The following is an 18,665-nucleotide window of genomic DNA, read 5'->3' as shown; positions in this document are numbered from 1 at the left end:
TGTTATGTAAAGGCATATAAAAATAGTATCCTCATGCTCTGGAAAGTATTAAATGTACGTTCCCAAAACATATAACTTGTAACTTTGTAAATAAATATGTCTGGAGGAGACTAGGAGAATTCATCATTGACCCTCAACTACATATTCACTTGACAAAAATAAAATAAGCCTGGAATAGTATGGTTTTTTGCTTTTTTTAAAGCTAGATTCTTTCTATATTACATGCTTAATAATGGGTAGAAAACAAATATTTGTAATATGGTAGGGTAATATGATTGTGTCTAACTTTGACTACCAGCTGCATATGTTGGAGTGATTTCGTCCCTTGCTTCAGATAATATATCTAATACCATATTTTTCAGTAAAATACAAAAAGTGGTAAATATTCATTTTTAGTAGACTTAAAAAATTGTTCTATGAAATCCTACTTGGCAGGTTTGTACATAAACTATTTTTATCTCTTCTCTTCAGGATTAATGTGTGTGTTGGTCAAAAAATCATTGCTCTTCCACATGACAACCGGCAAGTTCGATTATTTGACATGTCAGGAGTACGATTAGCAAGGCTCCCTCGAAGTAACAGACAGGTAACTGAATTATTACTATTCAAAGTGAGCGCTGCATCATCCCTATGGTTTTATTACAGAGTAACTATAAACTTGGAATTTTATAAATTTTGTGTGAAACTGTATGAAAAAACCAGATAACTATTAATTACTGAATAATTAACCCCAACTAAAGTTAGCTTTACACATAGTTGAAATATGCTATGACATGTGTATTTGATTTGAGGGTCAACTAGGAAGTTCTCTAGACTGTAAGCCGAACACACACATATTCATTCTTTCTCTCTCTCTCTCTCTCTCTCTCCCTCCCTCCCTCCTCCTCCCCCCCCCATGCCTCTCTTTCTATATCTATATAAAACTTATTTATTTATATGTATACACACATATATTTCTTATTAGGCTATCAGTGTGTGGCATTACTTGTTAAAATGGAATTATTACTTCTTGTAGATAGGATTACAGTAAGTATTATCAATTATTAGTACCCTGTCATGAATTAGTTGATCAGAGGTGTTTTTTGTTTGTTATAGTAATGTAATATAGTATAGTAATATAGTTATAAGTGAGTTATGTTATAGGGGAAAGTAGGGAGAGAGATTTTTTTTTTTTAACCCTTGTACTTCGGTGTATTGTCTCATAGGTGGAAGATTGGTAAGGGTGGGCAATGGGGGTCAAGTGACTTGCCCAGGGTCACACAGCTGGGAAGTGTCTGAGGCCGGGTTTGAACCTAGGACCTCCTGTCTCTAGGCCTGACTCTCAATCCACTGAGCTACCCAGCTGCCCCCGGGAGAGAGATTTTAAAAAACCAGGGGAGGGGGTTGCTAGGTGGCTCTCGCCTCAGGCATTTCCTGGTTGTGGGACCCTGGGCAAATTACTTAACCCCCATTGCCTAGTCCTTTCCACTCTTTTGCCTTACAACCAATATACAGTATTGATTCTAAGATGTAAGGTAAGGGTTTTAGGAAAAAAAATAAAAGGAGACAGATATGAGGAGTTTTTGAATGAGGAGCTAGCAAGAGTTCAAAGACAAATATCACCTACTTCCCAATTTTGCCTTAAAAACGAATGGGGTTTAAAAAAAATCCTTATTCATTTAGATTCCATTCTGAATTTGTGATAATTCCCCAACTCCAGCATTTACTTTCAGTGTGACTTAACTCTTCCAAGTTCCAGTTACTGCTTCTGTGAAATGAAGATGATAATACTTCATAGTTCGATAGATTTAGAACTTTAAGCAACTTTGGAGTTTCTTTCCTATCCACCTCACAGAGTTGTTACAAACCTTAAAGCTCTAATATAATTTAACCTGGACCCATTAATAATAGACAGAGTTTTTGGGTGGGGGTGGAGGTTAGAAGATGGTTAGGGAGAAGGATAGCCTTATCATTCCAAGGCTGTATTATCATCCATAGCATACCTATTAAACATGGCTGTCTTTCTGTCCTGGGTCCCATTTTTCTTTTTCTCTATGCTGATCTCTCTGAAATGGCATTATTGATTGCTGGTTGGATTTTTCATAATAGCTATCTGATACATGTCTCAAACTCACCACATCCAAAGTAGAGCCCTTTGTTTTTGCTTCCCAATCCTTCCCCTTCTGAACTTCCTATTACTCTTCTGGTAGCACCATCTACCCAGTTACCACTGGTGTCATTCATGAGAACTTCCCCTTTTCCCCTCCAGTTTATAGTTATTTCCAAATCCAGATTAGTCTCAGGTGATAAGGGGGAGTGGTACTCCCACTGTTCTCTTACTTCATCAGACCTTCTATGGACTGGTGTGTTTAGTTCTGGGTCTTACATTCCACTAGAGGATTCAGGCAGCGGATCATCTCCATTTTTTCAGTGAAGTGTGAGGGGGGGGGATGATGAGGATGCTGGGGAGACTCCAGGTGAGGGTTAGACTGGTTGCTAAGGAGAGTAAATATTGAATTGATTAGGGCGGGAGTAGGATGATTTCCTTGTTGTAATGAGGGCTCAGCTGAGATTAAATAACATAAATTTGTTGTGAATCCAGTTATGTTAAGTTAGATGAGGGTGATTTCATGATTTTCTCCTGTTCTGTTGATCAACAGGAGTTAAGGAGAGTTGTGGAGCTAATTAAGTTCGACAAATTGGGATTGCCAATAGTTCAAGGAAGCAAGAGATTCAAGAGAGGAGGATAGTGCAGAACAGACTCAAAAATGGATGCCTGTGGGGGGCATATTGACTTAGAAAACCACAAATTAACATTTTTTATGTTATGCTGTAGGGCTGTGTGGATAGCAGATAGAGTCCTGGCCTTGAAGAAATGAAGCCTCCTCCTTTTGAGTTCAAATGTGACCTCAGACACTCACTGTATGACCCTGGCTAGGCCACTTGACCCTGTTGGTTTCAGTTTCCTCATCTGTAAAGTGAGCTGGAGAAGGAAGCAACAAACCAATCTAGTGTCTTTGCCAAGAAAAACTCCACAGGTGGGGTCATGTAGAGTCAGACACAAACAACTGAATGACGACAACAGCCAATGTTGTATTTTACTTATTTTGTTAAACATTTCCTAATTGCATTTTAATCACGTTTGACACCTGTGCTATAGAATGCCTAAAGGCCTGAGAAAGGGAGTGGAGGAGAGTTTAGGGCCAGTAGCCTGGGAAGAATTAAGGGGAATGGGGATGAGGGTCTTGGGGAAGATGAAGAATAGAGTGAGAGGCTGTGAAGCATAAGGAGAAATGGAATGGCAGAAGATTAAGAGAAAGGGTTTTCAGAGACCATGAAGAAGAAAGTTGGGACACTTTGGGGTGATCAAGGATTGTGTCTGCTTTGAGGTGCACTGTAGGAGTTGGCAGGGGAAACTTGGGAGACTGAAGTACTAGGAAGTTAGAGTAATTGAGGGAATTAGGAGAAAGGAATCGACATTTATTTAACATTTGTTATGTGCCAGGCACTATGCTAAATGCTCTTTATAGACATCTCAATTTGTCTTCACAGTGGCCTTACTTGGTGGTGGTGATCGGTTTTGTACCATTGTTCCCCATCCCCATTTGCAGTTTTCTTGGCAAGGATACTGCAGAAGTTTGCCATTTCCTTCCCCAGCTCATTTGACAGATGAGGAAACTGAGGCAAACAGGGTTAAGTGACTTGTCCACGGTCACACAGCTAGTAAGTGTGTTGAGGTCAGATTTGAACTCAAGAAAATGAGTCTTCTTGACTTCCACTTCTCTGCCCTGCCTTGCGTGAGGTACTGCTATTATTTCCCGTTTTACTGTTGAGGAAACTGAAGCTTAAGTGACTTGCCCGGTCACACAACTGATCAGTGTCTCAAGGAGGATTTAAACTCAGATCTTCCTTGTTCCCAGCACTATTTTACTGTGCACAGTGCACTGCTTGTAGGGAAAGAAACCAGCTCTTACTCTGTGCCTAGTGCCCTTCCTGAGTTCAGACTCGACTCTCAACCCACTACGCAGAATCACTGTATGTCAAAGTCCTCTATTGGAGGGCAGAAATTGGAATAGAAAAAAGACTGTAAAATCCTCCCTGAATTCATTGAGGAACGAAGGAAACTGTCCCAGGTTCTTCCCACCTCTCACATTCTTTGATCTTCTGATTTATGATGATGTCAAGCATATCCCAAAGGCTTCCTGAGCCCTTTTCAGGGGCGTCCCTCCCCCCGGCGTCCACGTCCCCTCCGGCCCGCTCTGGGGCTCCAAGAAGCCGGAACGTGCACAAGCGCCCCCCAGGAACTGCTTTGGGAGGCCGGCTTACGGCAGGTTGAGGGTCGCCGCGAGCCCTCAGTTGTGGGGTGTCTACCCAGCCCTGCGAGGACTTCTCCCAGCAGGAGGGCGATGACAACCGTTTGTTCCACTGGCCGAGAAGTCAGCTGGAGCGGCAGCGCGGAGCTCTTAGAGCGCGTCTGCTTGGGACAAGCCACGGGCAGCCGCCACAGGCGTCACCCGCCGCCTCGGCGCCCGCCGTAGAGAGCAAGGCCTGCGGCTTTGTGCTAGAATCAGACGACGTCCCAGGGCCGGCCAGCCGCTGCCGGGGCTTGTTCTCTGGCACAACAACGCTGGGGAACTCCCGGCTAACCAGCACCCCGCGGTGAGCCGTCCAGAGGAGGACCTGGTGGAGCTTCACATTCACAGGGAGCCGTGAATGTCTGCTCTGGACTCGTTCTGAGCCTCCCTAAAATGGTTTAGATCCCATCTCTCAGGCTTTCTCTTTCTTTTCCTTTAAACAAACAAGTTACATTTGTGCATCATTCAGTTTTGAAAATGAATTGAGGGGGCAGCTGGGTAGCTCAGTGGATTGAGTCAGGCCTAGAGACGGGAGGTCCTGGGTTCAAATCTGGCCTCAGACACTTCCCAGCTGTGTGACCCTGGGCAAGTCACTTGACCCCCATTGCCCACCCTTCCTACTCTTCCACCTATAAGTCAATACACAGAAGTTAAGGGTTTAGAAAAAAAAAAAAAAGAAAATGAATTGAGATCTTTTGTGACAAATAATTAGGCAAAAATATTTGATATGGTGACAGCATCTGACAGTTGTGTTAGCGTGGCATGGGGGCTGGGATCCGACGGAGAGAATCGGGCCAGCATCCGAATACGAGCTATGCTTTGGGACCAACACGCAGACCACTTAGTCACCGGGACTAAGAGGAAAGGATAGAAGGGAATTAGGGTGACCTGCGCAGGGAGTCTTCAGAGAGTTTGATTTAACCAATCCTCACCTCTCTGAACTGAAGAAAACCCAATCCCTGCTCCATCTCAATCTGCACTAACCCCTTCCCCACCTTAACTGGCATTAGAGGTAGTGGTCTAGGCCAGTGATGGGCAAACTTTTTAAAGAGGGGGCCAAAGGAAAGGAAATGCTCATCTGTCAGTCTGTTTCTAAGGCAACTCTTTCAAAGTTTCATTGTATTGTATCCTACTGTAAGGGGGGGGAAAGGGGTTTTATGGGTTCAGTATATTAAAAGATGGTCACCAGAGGATTAAACTATTATCAATCCTCAATTAAGAATAATCTCAAGTCAAAATTGACTTTTATGGAAGTTTATTTACAATTAGGAAGGTAGGGAAATTGAGAGAGAGAAACTCTGGCCCGGACCAGAGACCCAGATCAAGTAAGAATTTAGGGGCCCAGCAGAGGGGCACAGAGGTTAATTAAACAAGGCTTCTAGCCACAAGGCCTTTTACAATTAGAGGCAAGAGAGGCCTCCTTGAGGGTAGAGCCTCCAGAAACATCAAGAGAGAGAGGGTCAGCCTAACTTCCCACGTGACAATTCAAAGGGAAGCAGTCTGAGGTCCCACCAGGGTCTCAGCATTCCAATGAACTCCATGAACCAGAAAAGCTCCTTCATTAGCAGAGCTCTCACTCAAGACCTCAGCTGACTGAGAATCTTCTCCTTTTCAAGGGGTCCCTCAGGCATCACTTCCTGCTCCTTCCTCCTAATTTGCATGTCCGATCACAGTAGGTGCTTCTCATAGTACTGCCTAGGGGGCAGTCAGTTGATTCTGACTCGTCACCCATTCTAGGTTATGGACCTCCCAGAATTAGAGGTGTTCTCATCTTTGGTGATTAAATCTAAAGATGGGCAGTGTAGACTTAATCTAATTATCACACTACTCAGATTAGGAATAATGTTGCAGCAGGATAGAACATTTCAGGGGGTGGCATCTGGCCTGCATCACTGGTCTATGGAAAGATTGACAGGGCCCAGGGAAAGGTCCTGGATCCAAAAGGAATAGACCCGGTCTTATAGTCAGATAGCCACATGTTCAGGATCACAAGGAAACAGCAGACAAAGCAAGGCAGTAGGTAGGATGGGAAATCAGGGTGGATCAGCAGCCACAGGACAGGCAGCCAGTCTCCCCAGGTAAATCCAGAGAGAGACTGCCAAAACCCTCAGTGAACAGTCTAACTCCTACTCTCATATTCTAGAATCTTTATCCTCCTGCATCTCTTCCCCTGCAAACCAGCCTCTCCTGCTAAAACCCTCTCTTCCTTATAACACAGTTTATAGAACATTTTGCTCAGCATTTTGCTCCACTAGTCCCCCAATTCTCTAGAACCTTCCTTTTTTTTGGTTTTGATTTGTTTTTTATACTGAACTTATTCCCCTCCCCACCTTGAGCATTTTTTATGTACATAGGAGAACAGAAAAAAATATATGGAACTATGGGTCTCTGTTAGGAGATTTTAGTTTGATTTTTTGTTTAACCTTTTACAAATTTTGAACTTACCAAATAGGAGAATTTCTATATGTAAATTAAATCCCAAATTCTATTTGAAATTGTGAATTTCTTTTCCATACCACTTGTTATAAGTTTAAATTTCATTACTTTCAAACTATCTCATTGTGCTTCCTTCTGAACTACCTTCTCTTCTTTTCTATGCATTTAAAAAATGTTTCAATAACTGCACCTTTTTCCTTTTTCCTTTTTTTTTTTTTTTTTTTTTTGGTATCACGGGTGCTTCCCTCTCCAAAAGATCTACATCCCCAATTAAAAATCAGAGAGGTGGGGAAAACGAATGCTTGCAACAAATGAGCCATATCCACGTAGTGGCTATGTCTATAGAAGTAGATCTTCTACAGTCTTATTCCATCATGTCTCTTATCTTTGACCTTCTGGAGGTGAGAGTGATTGTTGCCTTGAACAGAGATCTTAAGTATTTTTAACTTTTCTTTACAATGTTGTTATTATACAAACTATTCTCTTGGGCCTATTTTGTCCAGCTTTGGACATAAATACAATAAATAAATACACAGACTGTCGGGGCCTAAAGGGAGTGATGGGGTGATTAGGTTAACTGCCAACACACAAATACACAACGGAATCGCCCCCGCTCCCCACGGACCCAGGACAGTGCTGGGGAATGAGCAGTGACAGGACTGAGAATGACAGTTGAAACCAACAGTCTTCCTCACTTAAGCCAGCGGCTAAACTGCACAGATAGTGAGTCCTTTTTGGTTGTGGAGAATGAAACAAACAGGAAGTAACAAAAATAGTTTAATGAAGGCAAGGAAGGAAGGTGGGAGAGGTTTAGACTAATACTAAATGCCGCAGCCAGCTGTCAGTTAGAAGGAACTGATTTCACTGACTAGCACAGACACAGTCTGGCTGGAAACAGGAGTGGCTGCAGTGAGCTATGGAGGCAAAGGGGATTTCTCATGCTCCTGGAGATGCTGCTGCAAGCTGAATTCACGATGGTACAGGTAACTGGATAAAGCCTTGGTCAGTCATCCACAAAACTGAGGTTAGAGGCACCCTGTACTTGGTCTCCCCAATCACAGCCACTTGTCCTTCCTCAGTCTAGGTACTTGCTAGATGTTAACCCGAGATCTCCAAGGCTCAGGATACAGACAGCTAACAGGATCCCAGCTTGCTTCTGCACTTGGCAGTTCCCAACAACCAACTCCTTCAGCTCATGCTGCATTCTACAGAGAATGTCCATGTCTCCCAGCAAAGATCTTGTCTCCTGCCGTCTGTGCATTGCTATATATATCTTTCTACCTATTTTATATTTGCCTATAACAGTTCCTACTCACTTGGATTCTCTGAAATACTCTTTCGTCATTTCTTATGGTATAGTAATGTTCCACTACATTCAGATACCACAGTTTGTTCAGCCATCTATAAATGTTTGGGTAAAAATGAGACCTTTTACTCTATCTTCATCTCCTTAGGGTATGAACCTAGTATGTAGACTACCTTACTAGATGACCTCTCGTCTTGGCATCTGTTCTGTTATTTATTTACATCATCATTAAGTAACTGCTTTCTCCTCAGAGAGCTTCCCTCCCTCCTTTTTGGGAAGAGTCTTTCAGACAGAAGCTATTAAAACTTAAACCTGCACAGAGACTTTTGGGACACCTGCTATGTGGCATTCCAAAGTTTCACTGGATTTCTTTCTTTTTTTGGTTCATATTTTGCTTTTTTCCTCATCCAGTGTAGGTAGAGATTCCCTTCTGCATTTTCAGATGCCAATTCTTTCTTATATTTTCATTCTTTTCTTTGTGTTGTTTTATTTTTTATGAAATGCTTTATTCTATTAGATAGCCTTGAGGAATGAGAAGACTTTCTAAGATTTTTTACCTTCTCTACTAAGAGGCAGAAGAAACTTTTTGCATAATGATTACAACCATTTGGCCTTGGCAGAAATAAAAACATTATGCTCTATGCTGATCATGTAACACTGCAATTCTATTTAATTTGATTTTGTAGTTTTATAGCTTGGTCTTATTTGATCTTTTCTTTTCCTAGTTTCAGTTTTTCTGGCAGTAAGTATCATCTTGATGGTAGATTGAATTTTTAACCTTTTAAGAATCCATGAACTTAAAGAATTATTTAACTATAACTTAAAAGAGACTACAACTACAACTTTATTAGGAGATAAAGGTGATAACTAGAAGCAAATATTCTTTTTTTACCAACTCAGAATATTGCCTCCATATCAAGCTCTATTTGCTGGCCTTTTGTTGATATTTAGTACTATAAATTTAATAGCTTGAAAGGGGGCTCAGAAATCATCTTTTCCAAACTCTTCATTTTACAAATTAGGAAATGGGCAACTTACTCAATGTCACACATCTAGGCAGCATCTGGATTTGAATTTGTGTCTTCTGACTCTATCCAGAGTTTTTTGTCCCACCACACTGGTTTCTAGGCTGGCTGAATATCTTTACAAACAAGTAGTATTGATTCTCTTACAGTGAATTTTTGTTATAAAATGTGACAACGCTGCCTAAACTGTTTATATTACTAAATCAAATATTCAGTAAATTACTTAAATACTTCAAGAATTATGTAATTTTATAAATACAGCTATTCCTTCTGAAATCAGTTGTGACCTCTCATTATATTTGTTTGTATAAATTGTCCATTACCAGTGAAATTCATGTCTCAGTTGTTTATTTTTTTGAGGGCCTGTTGTACTTTTTTAACTGGTCATAACCTATGGAGGTTTTGAGGCATCTGAGGCATTAAAATAGTTTTATTAGGCCTCTTCATAGATAATTTTGGCCCTCAAAAAAACCCCACATTTTTTATGATGTCTAAATTTATGCTTTGCTAAATGTTTTTGTTTGTGATTATTTCATTTTAAAACATAATTCCTTGATGTCCTTTTAAAAAAAATATCACTTTGACTTTTTAATTACTTTTCCATCATAGGTTATTTCTTAATATGTCTTTATGTATATGTACATATGACTTACCATAGGAAAATTTATAATGTATATTTTAAATAATTTTTGAATATTTTCTTTCAGTAATTCATTTTTTAAATTTGGTAGACATTAGTGTAGCTGATTGTTCCATTTTTTTTTGTTTGTTTCAAAAACTGGTCCTTTGTATTTTTTCTAGTTTTATAATGGTATAAAGCAGTGATTCCCAAAGTGGGCGCCACCGCCCCCTGGTGGGTGCTGCAGCGATCCTGGGGAGCAGTGATAGCCACAGGTGCATTTGGGGGTGGTGAATAACTGTAAGGGGGGCGTTGATAGTATGTGACAGGGGGTGCTAAGTAATATTTTTTCTGGAAAGGGGGCGGTAGGCCAAAAAAAAGTTTGGTATAAAGTAATTATTTGTCCATATAGTAATTTAAATGCACCTTGTCAGGTTCACAGGATCATAGTTTTAGAGCTAACAACAACCTCTAAGCTGTTATTTATAGTCATTTCATCCTGTCATAAGACTAGATTTAGAATTGGGAGGGACTTGAGAGGCCTTTGGACCAACTCCTTCGTTTTATAGATGAGAAACTTAAGACTCATGGGCTTGATTATCACTCTATAGCTTTTTCTTACATCTTTATATTTAGCCCTAACTTCTCTTGTGAGCTCTTGCCCCTTCCCCAACCATTCCACCATTAGTGTTTTTCCTCTGAGGCTATCTTCCATTTACATTATCTATATCTTATTTGTATATAGTTGTTTTTGTGATGTCTTCCTCGGTAGAAGGTGAATTCTTAGGGGATGAGAACTATGCTTTTGCCTTTCTATCCCCAGGGAAAATTCAGTTGTCATTTTCTAGAACTTAATTTTGGACACTAACTTTGGTTTATTTGACTATTGCCAGGGTCACAGAAGAATGGTGTGCTGCTCGGCTTGGAGCGAAGATCATCCAATATGCAACCTATTTACTTGTGGGTTTGATCGCCAGGCCATTGGTTGGAACATCAACATCCCTGCTTTGCTACAAGAAAAATAAGATCCGTGGATTCTCCACAATTTTTCTTTTTTGCCATAGACTTTTAACCATGCAGATATTTCTGCGTTTTTGGTCTGCCCTTATTGTGAGAATTTAACCCTAAAAAGAGGGCTTTGTAAATGTTGTTTCCACATTGTGCCCAGTTTGCATGAAATGAACAGAAAATGTGTGATCATTTTTCTTCCCCTTTTTTCTGTCTTGTGTGTGACCATTTATATACTGGCATCCATTGGTCATTAGAAATGAAGTTCACTTCCCACAGAGCACATAAAATGCTCATGAATTATTCCACATTTGATACACAAACAGTAGGGCATTACGTTTCTGCGAATTCAATGTGAAATCCATATACTTGTGAGATAGATAGTGGTCTATTACATTTTACAGAAAAATCATAAATCTCTACCATGTTTTGAAAAGATTGGAGGCCTGCATTTGAGTTGGTGTAAATGTCACTGGAAGTCACGCATTTCACGTTTACTTCTTTCATGAAGTTTTGACATGTCGTGCTTCAGTGTAATACAGCTTCAGTGCTGTTTGAGTCTACTTCTGTCAGAATAGCCTGGATTTGAGAGGTATATGTTTAGCAGCTTCTAGTAGGTGTAGGATGTTGACTTGCAACATTTAGAGGGAGTTTCTTTTTAAAAAGATGTTTTCTGCCCTTTTAACATTAAATCATTTCAATTTCATAAGATCTTGCACTAACAAATTCCAAAATATGATTCTAATCACTGAAAAATGTTGAAGCAAAATTTAAAGCACTTTAGTTTATAGCTATGGTTATAAACAGTTTATAGAAGTTTCAGATGACTTATCCAATGACTGTGACACGACCTTTGTAAGAAGGACTTGCTACTTTTTGGTGACCTACCTGAAAACAAAAACTCCTTTTCTGTTCCTCACCTTGAGTTTGCATCTTTATAAATAGGTCCACTTCCCTGGTGGCATTTGAGAGCCAGCAATGCGAATACATGAGTACTACCTCACAAATGAATGTTATTTGAAAACTTTGAATCTCACTGTGGCCTCGTTGAAGCACTTTTGGTTTATAGCTGGAATATTGAATTAAAATCATAAGGGAAGAAGACAATCACACCAAATGTATCTGAATATAAACAATTTACTCTTGGTTCGATAAGGTTGTAACCCAGATGGTATGTATGCTTGGAAGATTCTGTCGTCTTCTGAGCCTAGAGCTGTCGCAGTACCTATTCTGTTGCCTAGTGAGCGATGCTGTTACTCTTGGCTTCTTTAGATCAGAAGGTCATACTGATAATAGTAAGTATGATTTCTCATGGACTTGTAGTCTCACTTTCAGAGTCTTTTTAGGACGCTGCCCCTTCCATTGATCAAATGTGCCTGTTCGGAGATAGATCATTTGGGGGAGTCACTGGATGGTCACAGTGAAAACTGTTGTGGACAGCCACTTTTTTTTGTTGTTCATGGTTTTCTCCTTTATTTTTAGGTGATGCGGGACAGTCGTTCACAGAGCTTGTAATGAGTAAAAAGAATGCCACATTTGTTGACAATAGATAGAATAGTAGCTGGGCTTTCAGAATTAGGTCCTATCACATTTAGAGTAATTTTGCAGGGGCTGATTAACTTATTCATTGGTGTACTCACTAGTAGGGGGGAAAAAAAGAGGGAACCCCCAAAAAGAATGAGTTAAAAGTTAAAACAGCAAAAGAGTAACATTGTGTACTGCTGGGGTTTTTGGATGAGGTGATGAGCAGTAAATGTATTACAGTAAAGTTTTACCTTGAAACTCAGAAGGTTCATTGTGTTTTCAAATTTGGTTTTTTTATTAGCTCAAATACTGTTTGAGGAGTCCAGAATGAGTTGCCACTATAGTAATTAAAAGTGTTCCAGGTTATGGCATCTGCTTTCTGGAGAATATTTTGCCATAATGCCTTGATTCTATTGAGGTATTTGCTGTGACTTATTTTTACCCAGGAATGAATTAGCTTTTGAAAAACTGATATTCAAAGTACCATTTCCTGACCCATTCACTGTATATTCAAAAGCCCAAATATTAATTTACTCTTGAATGCTAGATTATACAGATAGTGTTATTGATTTAATTTCTTTTAATTTGGAAATTTCAGATATTTTGCAATCACTGCTGGAAATATAAATATATATGCCTATTTGTACATAGACATATATATTATACATAAATACATACATCTATAGATACACACAAATAACTGATTCAACCTTAAAAACCAAGTTTCCGTCTGGTTTTGTTTAAAGCATTTTAGAATACATGACATGAAGGCCATTCAGATCTATGCAGACTAGTATTCATCACTGCCAGTGGCTGCCTACTTTTATCCCAAACTAGAGGGACCAACCTCTAACACTCCAGAAATGACTACACACTCATTTTCAGTGGGAGTAAAGTAAATCCCTAAGGTGCTAGAGCTGAGTTCTCAGGAGCAGGCTAATATTTACTTTATTAACTACTGTATATCATCTTTTAATTTGATTTTATATAATAGTTATTTATAGCCATAAATTTTATTTCTAGCAAGTCAGGTAGGCAGTTGGTAAGAATGAATTTTTGGTGGTTAAAATTGGCACGTTTGTAGCCACTCCTAGTACCATTTGAAATAGTGTTTGAAGAGGGAACTATTTCATGCTGAATGTAGACATGTCCAGAATTTCATTTGATAATAGAGGAAAATGTGTTAAAGAAAAATATGTATTAGTGCAGAACTTTCACAGGATACATCATTGGGCAAAGCAATGGTCTTATGTGGCTTTCTTTTTCTCTACCAACGCACATCCCTTTTTAACAGATTCAAAATCTGTACATATTTTGGAATCTGATGTAGAACATTTGCTGCCTAAATCTGTGAATACAAATTTCTTTTGGAAGAAATATGTATTTGTAAATGTTGTATGGATCTACTTGTTTTTTATTTACTTTTACTGTGCTGATTGTTTTTTAAGTGTTGTGTCTTCATTGAAATTTGAAATTCATTAAAATGTCCATGTTCCATGATTACTGTTTTTGAAGTTATATGTGAACTACTCTCGTGTTTATCAGCGTTCCATGTGTGTTTCAAATAATCCTGAATTGACAAAATCATAATTTGAGAAAATAGTTTTTCTAGCCCTAGAAGCTGTCTACAGGCGAAATGAGGGAAAAAGTTAGATAAAACTATTACTGATAATTTGGAAATTTTTAAATTTTAGAATAGGAAAAATATCAAGTCCATTATCTTGCTCACTTGATAATGTATCAAGACAAATCACTGCATAATTTCTAATTTTTTTCATAGAAAACAATCCTGTAAAAAATAGCACTTTGGCAAAGTAAATTAAAATTTTTTTCTCTAGAAGTCAGCAAAATATCAGCCCTATTCCAGTTTAAAAGTAAAAGCATTTTTTATACTTGAAAAAAATGGATACAATTTATTGTGAGAAAATGTAAATTAAGATTGACAAGTAGTTTTTTGTACATCATTCTATTCTTATATGAGCAAAGCATTTTAGTTTTTATAGAAGCCTCCAGGGGCTTTCAAAGATTACCTGATATTTTCTCGGTTATCCATAGCTCCTTTATCATAGCTTAAGACATAGAAACACTACTGAAATCACAGATTGTACCTCAAAGATCCTAGGAATTTCTGTACCATATTTCATAAAATAATTCTTTATTAACCTGACTATGCTTCTCCTTATACCCTGTTTGGTTTTCCTAAGTCCTGGTCTGAGCGGAAAAAATGGCAAGATGCTTCTGCTCTTTGGGCCCTCGTGCTCCAGTGAACGGCTGAGTGAGACGAGGCCTTGGGGCCGGCTAGATACAAAGGGACTGGGGTGAACGTTGGTTCTCGATTCATCTCCTCTACCAGAACACTCGTGCCCGTAGCTTACCATCTGCCCTTCTGCTGTCCGTCCCTCCCTACCGGGGCTGCCAGCCCACCCTGACTGCCACACACCCTGTCCTTCTCTCTCTCACTCCAGGGAACTTAATCCATTCAACCTGGCAACTTTACTCTTAGCAGAGCCCAGATTCTCAGATCAGAGGGTGAGAGACTGGCACCTGCTTTCCCTTCCTACCTCCTTCTTGCTCTTGGATCAATGATCAAATCATGTCACCATTTCCGTTGTTATGAGACAAAGTATGACCAATTCACACTGCCCAGGGGCTGTACCAAAGCCTTGTGACTTGACCCAAGTAGCCAACTCATTCTGATATTCTGTTATCACAATATTCATATTTACCAAACCCTTTTTAAATGCCAGACACTGAGCTAAGCGCTGGGAATAAAAAGAAAGAAAAGACAGTTCCCTCCCCTCAAGGAGCTTTTCATCCAGCAAAGATGACACCCCAAAGCAAGCAAAGACTGAAGGGAGAGAAAAGGATTCTGCCTTCATCTCAATATCTGTCCTGCTTTGGGAAATTTCCTCAGAGCCAGAGAAGCTCTTTCCTTGCCTCCTGGCTCTGATTGGGGTTCTCCCTCATGAAAGAGCTGAGATGCGTTGATTAGATGGACCCATTTAGACCAGACAGACTCCTCAAGGAGCGATAATCAGTACTTCCTTTTGTAGAGGGCTACTCCAGCTGGCCACAGCTAGCTCAGTCGCCCCGCAGAGAAGCATCGTCTGGGCGCTTGGGAAGGTGGAACAAAGACGCCGTCCCCTGGACATAGAGCCACGGGCAGGGTTTCTGCTCGCGTGCGTCTCTAGCATAGCGAGCCATCTAGAGAATCTTCCTTCTCCCACCAGGACCGTGCGGATCTTGGGGAAATGGTACGTGGTGGGATCTTGTCATTTACTGGGCCGTTTTGTACTTGCTAAATTCTTCGCTGTTTGATTTATGGTTCCAATCTGTTGATAGAAGAAATACTGGATGGTGGCTTGAGCTATATTTGCCTAAAATTATTTGAACTTCTCCACATTGAAACGAGAGATATAACAAGGATTTCCAGTTGTTGTTCGGTCACATCTGACTCTTTGTGACCTTGTTTTGGGTTTTCTTGGCAAAGACAGTAGAGTGGTTTGCCATTTCCCTTTTCCAGGCCATTTGACAGATGGGGAAACTGAGGCAAATCAAATTAACTGACTAGCTGAGGGTCTTGCAGCTAGCCAGATTTGAACTCAGGAAGTTCATTCTTCCTGACTCCAAGCCAGACTATCTGTTGAGACACCTAACTACTTTAGAATAATTCCTTGTTTTTTAGTGTGCTAAAGTCACTCGCTACTATTGTCTGCCTCTTCTTTGGATGGTCCTCAACTTCAACAATATACATATTTCACATAATTAAAAATAAAACTTTAATAACAAGCCTTTGTAAAAATGAAAACCAAGTTCTCAAAGAACAATGGAGCTTCCATGGGACTGGAGAAACCTCTCACTATACTGGAGGAAAGACTTTGGATTATTGGATGCCTTTTCACTATTTCGTAAATTCCACTTTGACAAACAGATGATGCTTTAAAGAAATAAAAAATCTTAGAAAAGAAAATTCATGGCCATAAATATTGGTATTTTCTTTAATATCTGAACACTCAGTTGGGCATGGTGGTACCTGCCTCTAATCCCAGCTCCTGGAGATCCTGCTAGGCATTAAGCTTAGGAGTTCTGAGCTGCAGTGGGCGAAGCCAATTGAGTGTCTGTACGAAGTTCAGTATCAAGATGGCGAGACCCCCGGGAGCTGGGAAGCAACCAGCTTGCCCTAGGGAGAGGCCGCCTGACCCAGGACTGAAATGGGACAGGTCAAAGCATCTAAAATGATCAGTAGAGACACCAGCTAGAGCTTGTTCTTCCAGTCTGGTCAAGATATGGCGACCCCGAAGGGATGCTCATCATTTGGGGAATGGCTGAGCAAGTTGTGTATGCTTGTAATAGAATAACAAAGGCTGGAAAGACTTGATGAAATGATGCAAAGGGAAGTGAGCAGATCCAGGAGAACATTGTACACTTCAACAATTTAGTTATTTTCAGCAATAGACAATTCTGAAGGACTTATAATGAAAGATGCTATCCACTTCCAGAGAAAGAACTAATGGAGTCTGAATGCAGATTGAAGCATACTATTATTTCACCTTATTTTCTTTGTGGGTTTTTTTTTTAATATTTGTCTTCCACAACATGACTTAATAGTGAAATATGTTTTTCATGAGATTCACATTTATAACCTACATCAAAATCAGCAGGGAGTGAATTTGGAACTCAAAATTTTAGAAAACTGATGTTTTTGATGATTTTTACATGAAGTTAGGAAAAATTAGAGGAAAAAATTTTCATTTGAAAATACTTTTTATCAGTAGAAAAATGTAGTAGTATTTCAATGCTTTCAATCTTTTTTTCTCCATCATTTCGTTTACCATAAAGAAACTAATTTTAAAAAAAAGGTAGGGAACAAACTACAATAGCAAAACAATAATTCTTTTTATGTTTTTTTAATGTTTTTTTTTATATTTTTCTCCAGTAGAAAGTATTTAAATTTCCAAGTATGATGTAAGGCTGTTTTGAGAAGTAATGTAGGCATAGTCCATGCTATAATTCCATTTTGCAACATTCAGATTTATTTCATGATTCCACTAAAAGTTCTGTATGTCATGTGTCTTGTTTGTGTGTGTACATATTTTAACTAAAGAGAAATAAAATTAATTTTTCCTTTCAGAGTTAGAATGTTTTATCAATTCCCTAGAATCCCTTGAAATCTACCTCCAGGTATCTCAAAGCTAGGGTTGGAAATTCTAATTCCACTGCATTGAAAAACCAAGCCAAACAACCATTTCTTCTTTTTGCCAAAGTTATTTAGCATTACCAGCAATTTGAATTTATCTTCTAATGGAGGGAGACAAAGACATGAATAATTCAAAACCAATGATAATCCAAATGTCATTTTTGTGATAATAAGAACACTTGAAATGCATTATATATGATGTTTTAGCAGTCAATTTGCTTTCCAAATTATGTATTACTTAGAATATTACATATTCCAACATACATATAAATAATAAATTAGTATCTCCTGATCACATGCAAACTGACAACGGAGAATAGTTTAGAAGGATGTTGGAAGGCAGCGAAAAACCTTGGGATTAGGAATTTGCCCAGAAATCAAAACTATGACCCACAAATAAAAAGCAAGGCTTTTATTATTCATTCATTTGTATATTATCCTCATCTTTTGAGGTAGTGCTCCAAAGGCAATCATCCAGGGATAACCCGATATACTGCTATTCTTTTCTATTTAATGTTCTGTGGACTGTTTGTACAGGTGTGTGAAATAATGGCCTTTTGTAGTTGATTAAATTTATGAGGATTTCAGCTCATCTTTTTGAGTCTTACTGAAAGTATCTTCCATTTACCTCAGATGGGACAACGGAGGTGATGGGTATCTCACTGTATTTCCACCTGGTTTTGATTGCTGTTCAATCTCTATTTTGAAAACTTTTCATTCCACATAAATATTCATTTGATTTGGAGATGTGTAGGCGACCTACAAGTCTGGCTTTCAGATTCATCTACTTCGTTGGTTATTTATAAATGTTATTCAAAAAATAAACATTTTTTAAGCACCTTCTCAAGAGCAAGAATTCCATGAGACTGTCCTGGAAACCTGGAATTTACCCAGAAATGAGATCATTCTTCATAAGTTGAAATAATATATGTGAGTTTGCAAAGTTTACAGTGCTATTATTATTTATACAAATTTACTCATGTGTGATTTCAGGAGAATTACTGATACACTTGCTAGCAAGTCCTGTTTCACTTCTATTATTGATATTTTTGTTTTATTCTACTTTTTTTTTCCCCCTAAAGATCAAATCGAATTGACCATGTGTACCAGAGCAGGGTAGAGGGGGGGATGTTGGAATTCCTGTGTTTATTAACTATTATTCTGCAACTTTGGCCAACCATGTTGCTATATATTTGTAACGGGAACATTTATGTAA

The 18,665-nt window shown here is 39.1% G+C and overlaps 1 protein-coding gene across 1 annotated transcript in view; it reads left to right on the top strand.

The window, feature by feature from the left end:
- The window catches only part of WDR37 (WD repeat domain 37), an 80,007-nt gene extending 69,017 nt beyond the window's left edge, over positions 1 to 10,990 (top strand). The window contains exons 12-13 of the mRNA XM_044677424.1: positions 472 to 586; positions 10,614 to 10,990. Of these exons, the coding sequence (XP_044533359.1) occupies positions 472 to 586; positions 10,614 to 10,745 (247 nt within the window). The 3' untranslated portion in view covers positions 10,746 to 10,990. The remainder of the gene's footprint in view (positions 1 to 471; positions 587 to 10,613) is intronic.
- The last annotated feature ends 7,675 nt before the right edge of the window (positions 10,991 to 18,665 follow it).

Source organism: Gracilinanus agilis, chromosome 5 (assembly GCF_016433145.1).
Source record: "Gracilinanus agilis isolate LMUSP501 chromosome 5, AgileGrace, whole genome shotgun sequence".
Taxonomy (NCBI): Eukaryota; Metazoa; Chordata; class Mammalia; order Didelphimorphia; family Didelphidae; genus Gracilinanus; species Gracilinanus agilis.
Note: the sequence above shows the minus strand (reverse complement) of the source record. Positions and strands in the feature narration are given on the sequence as shown.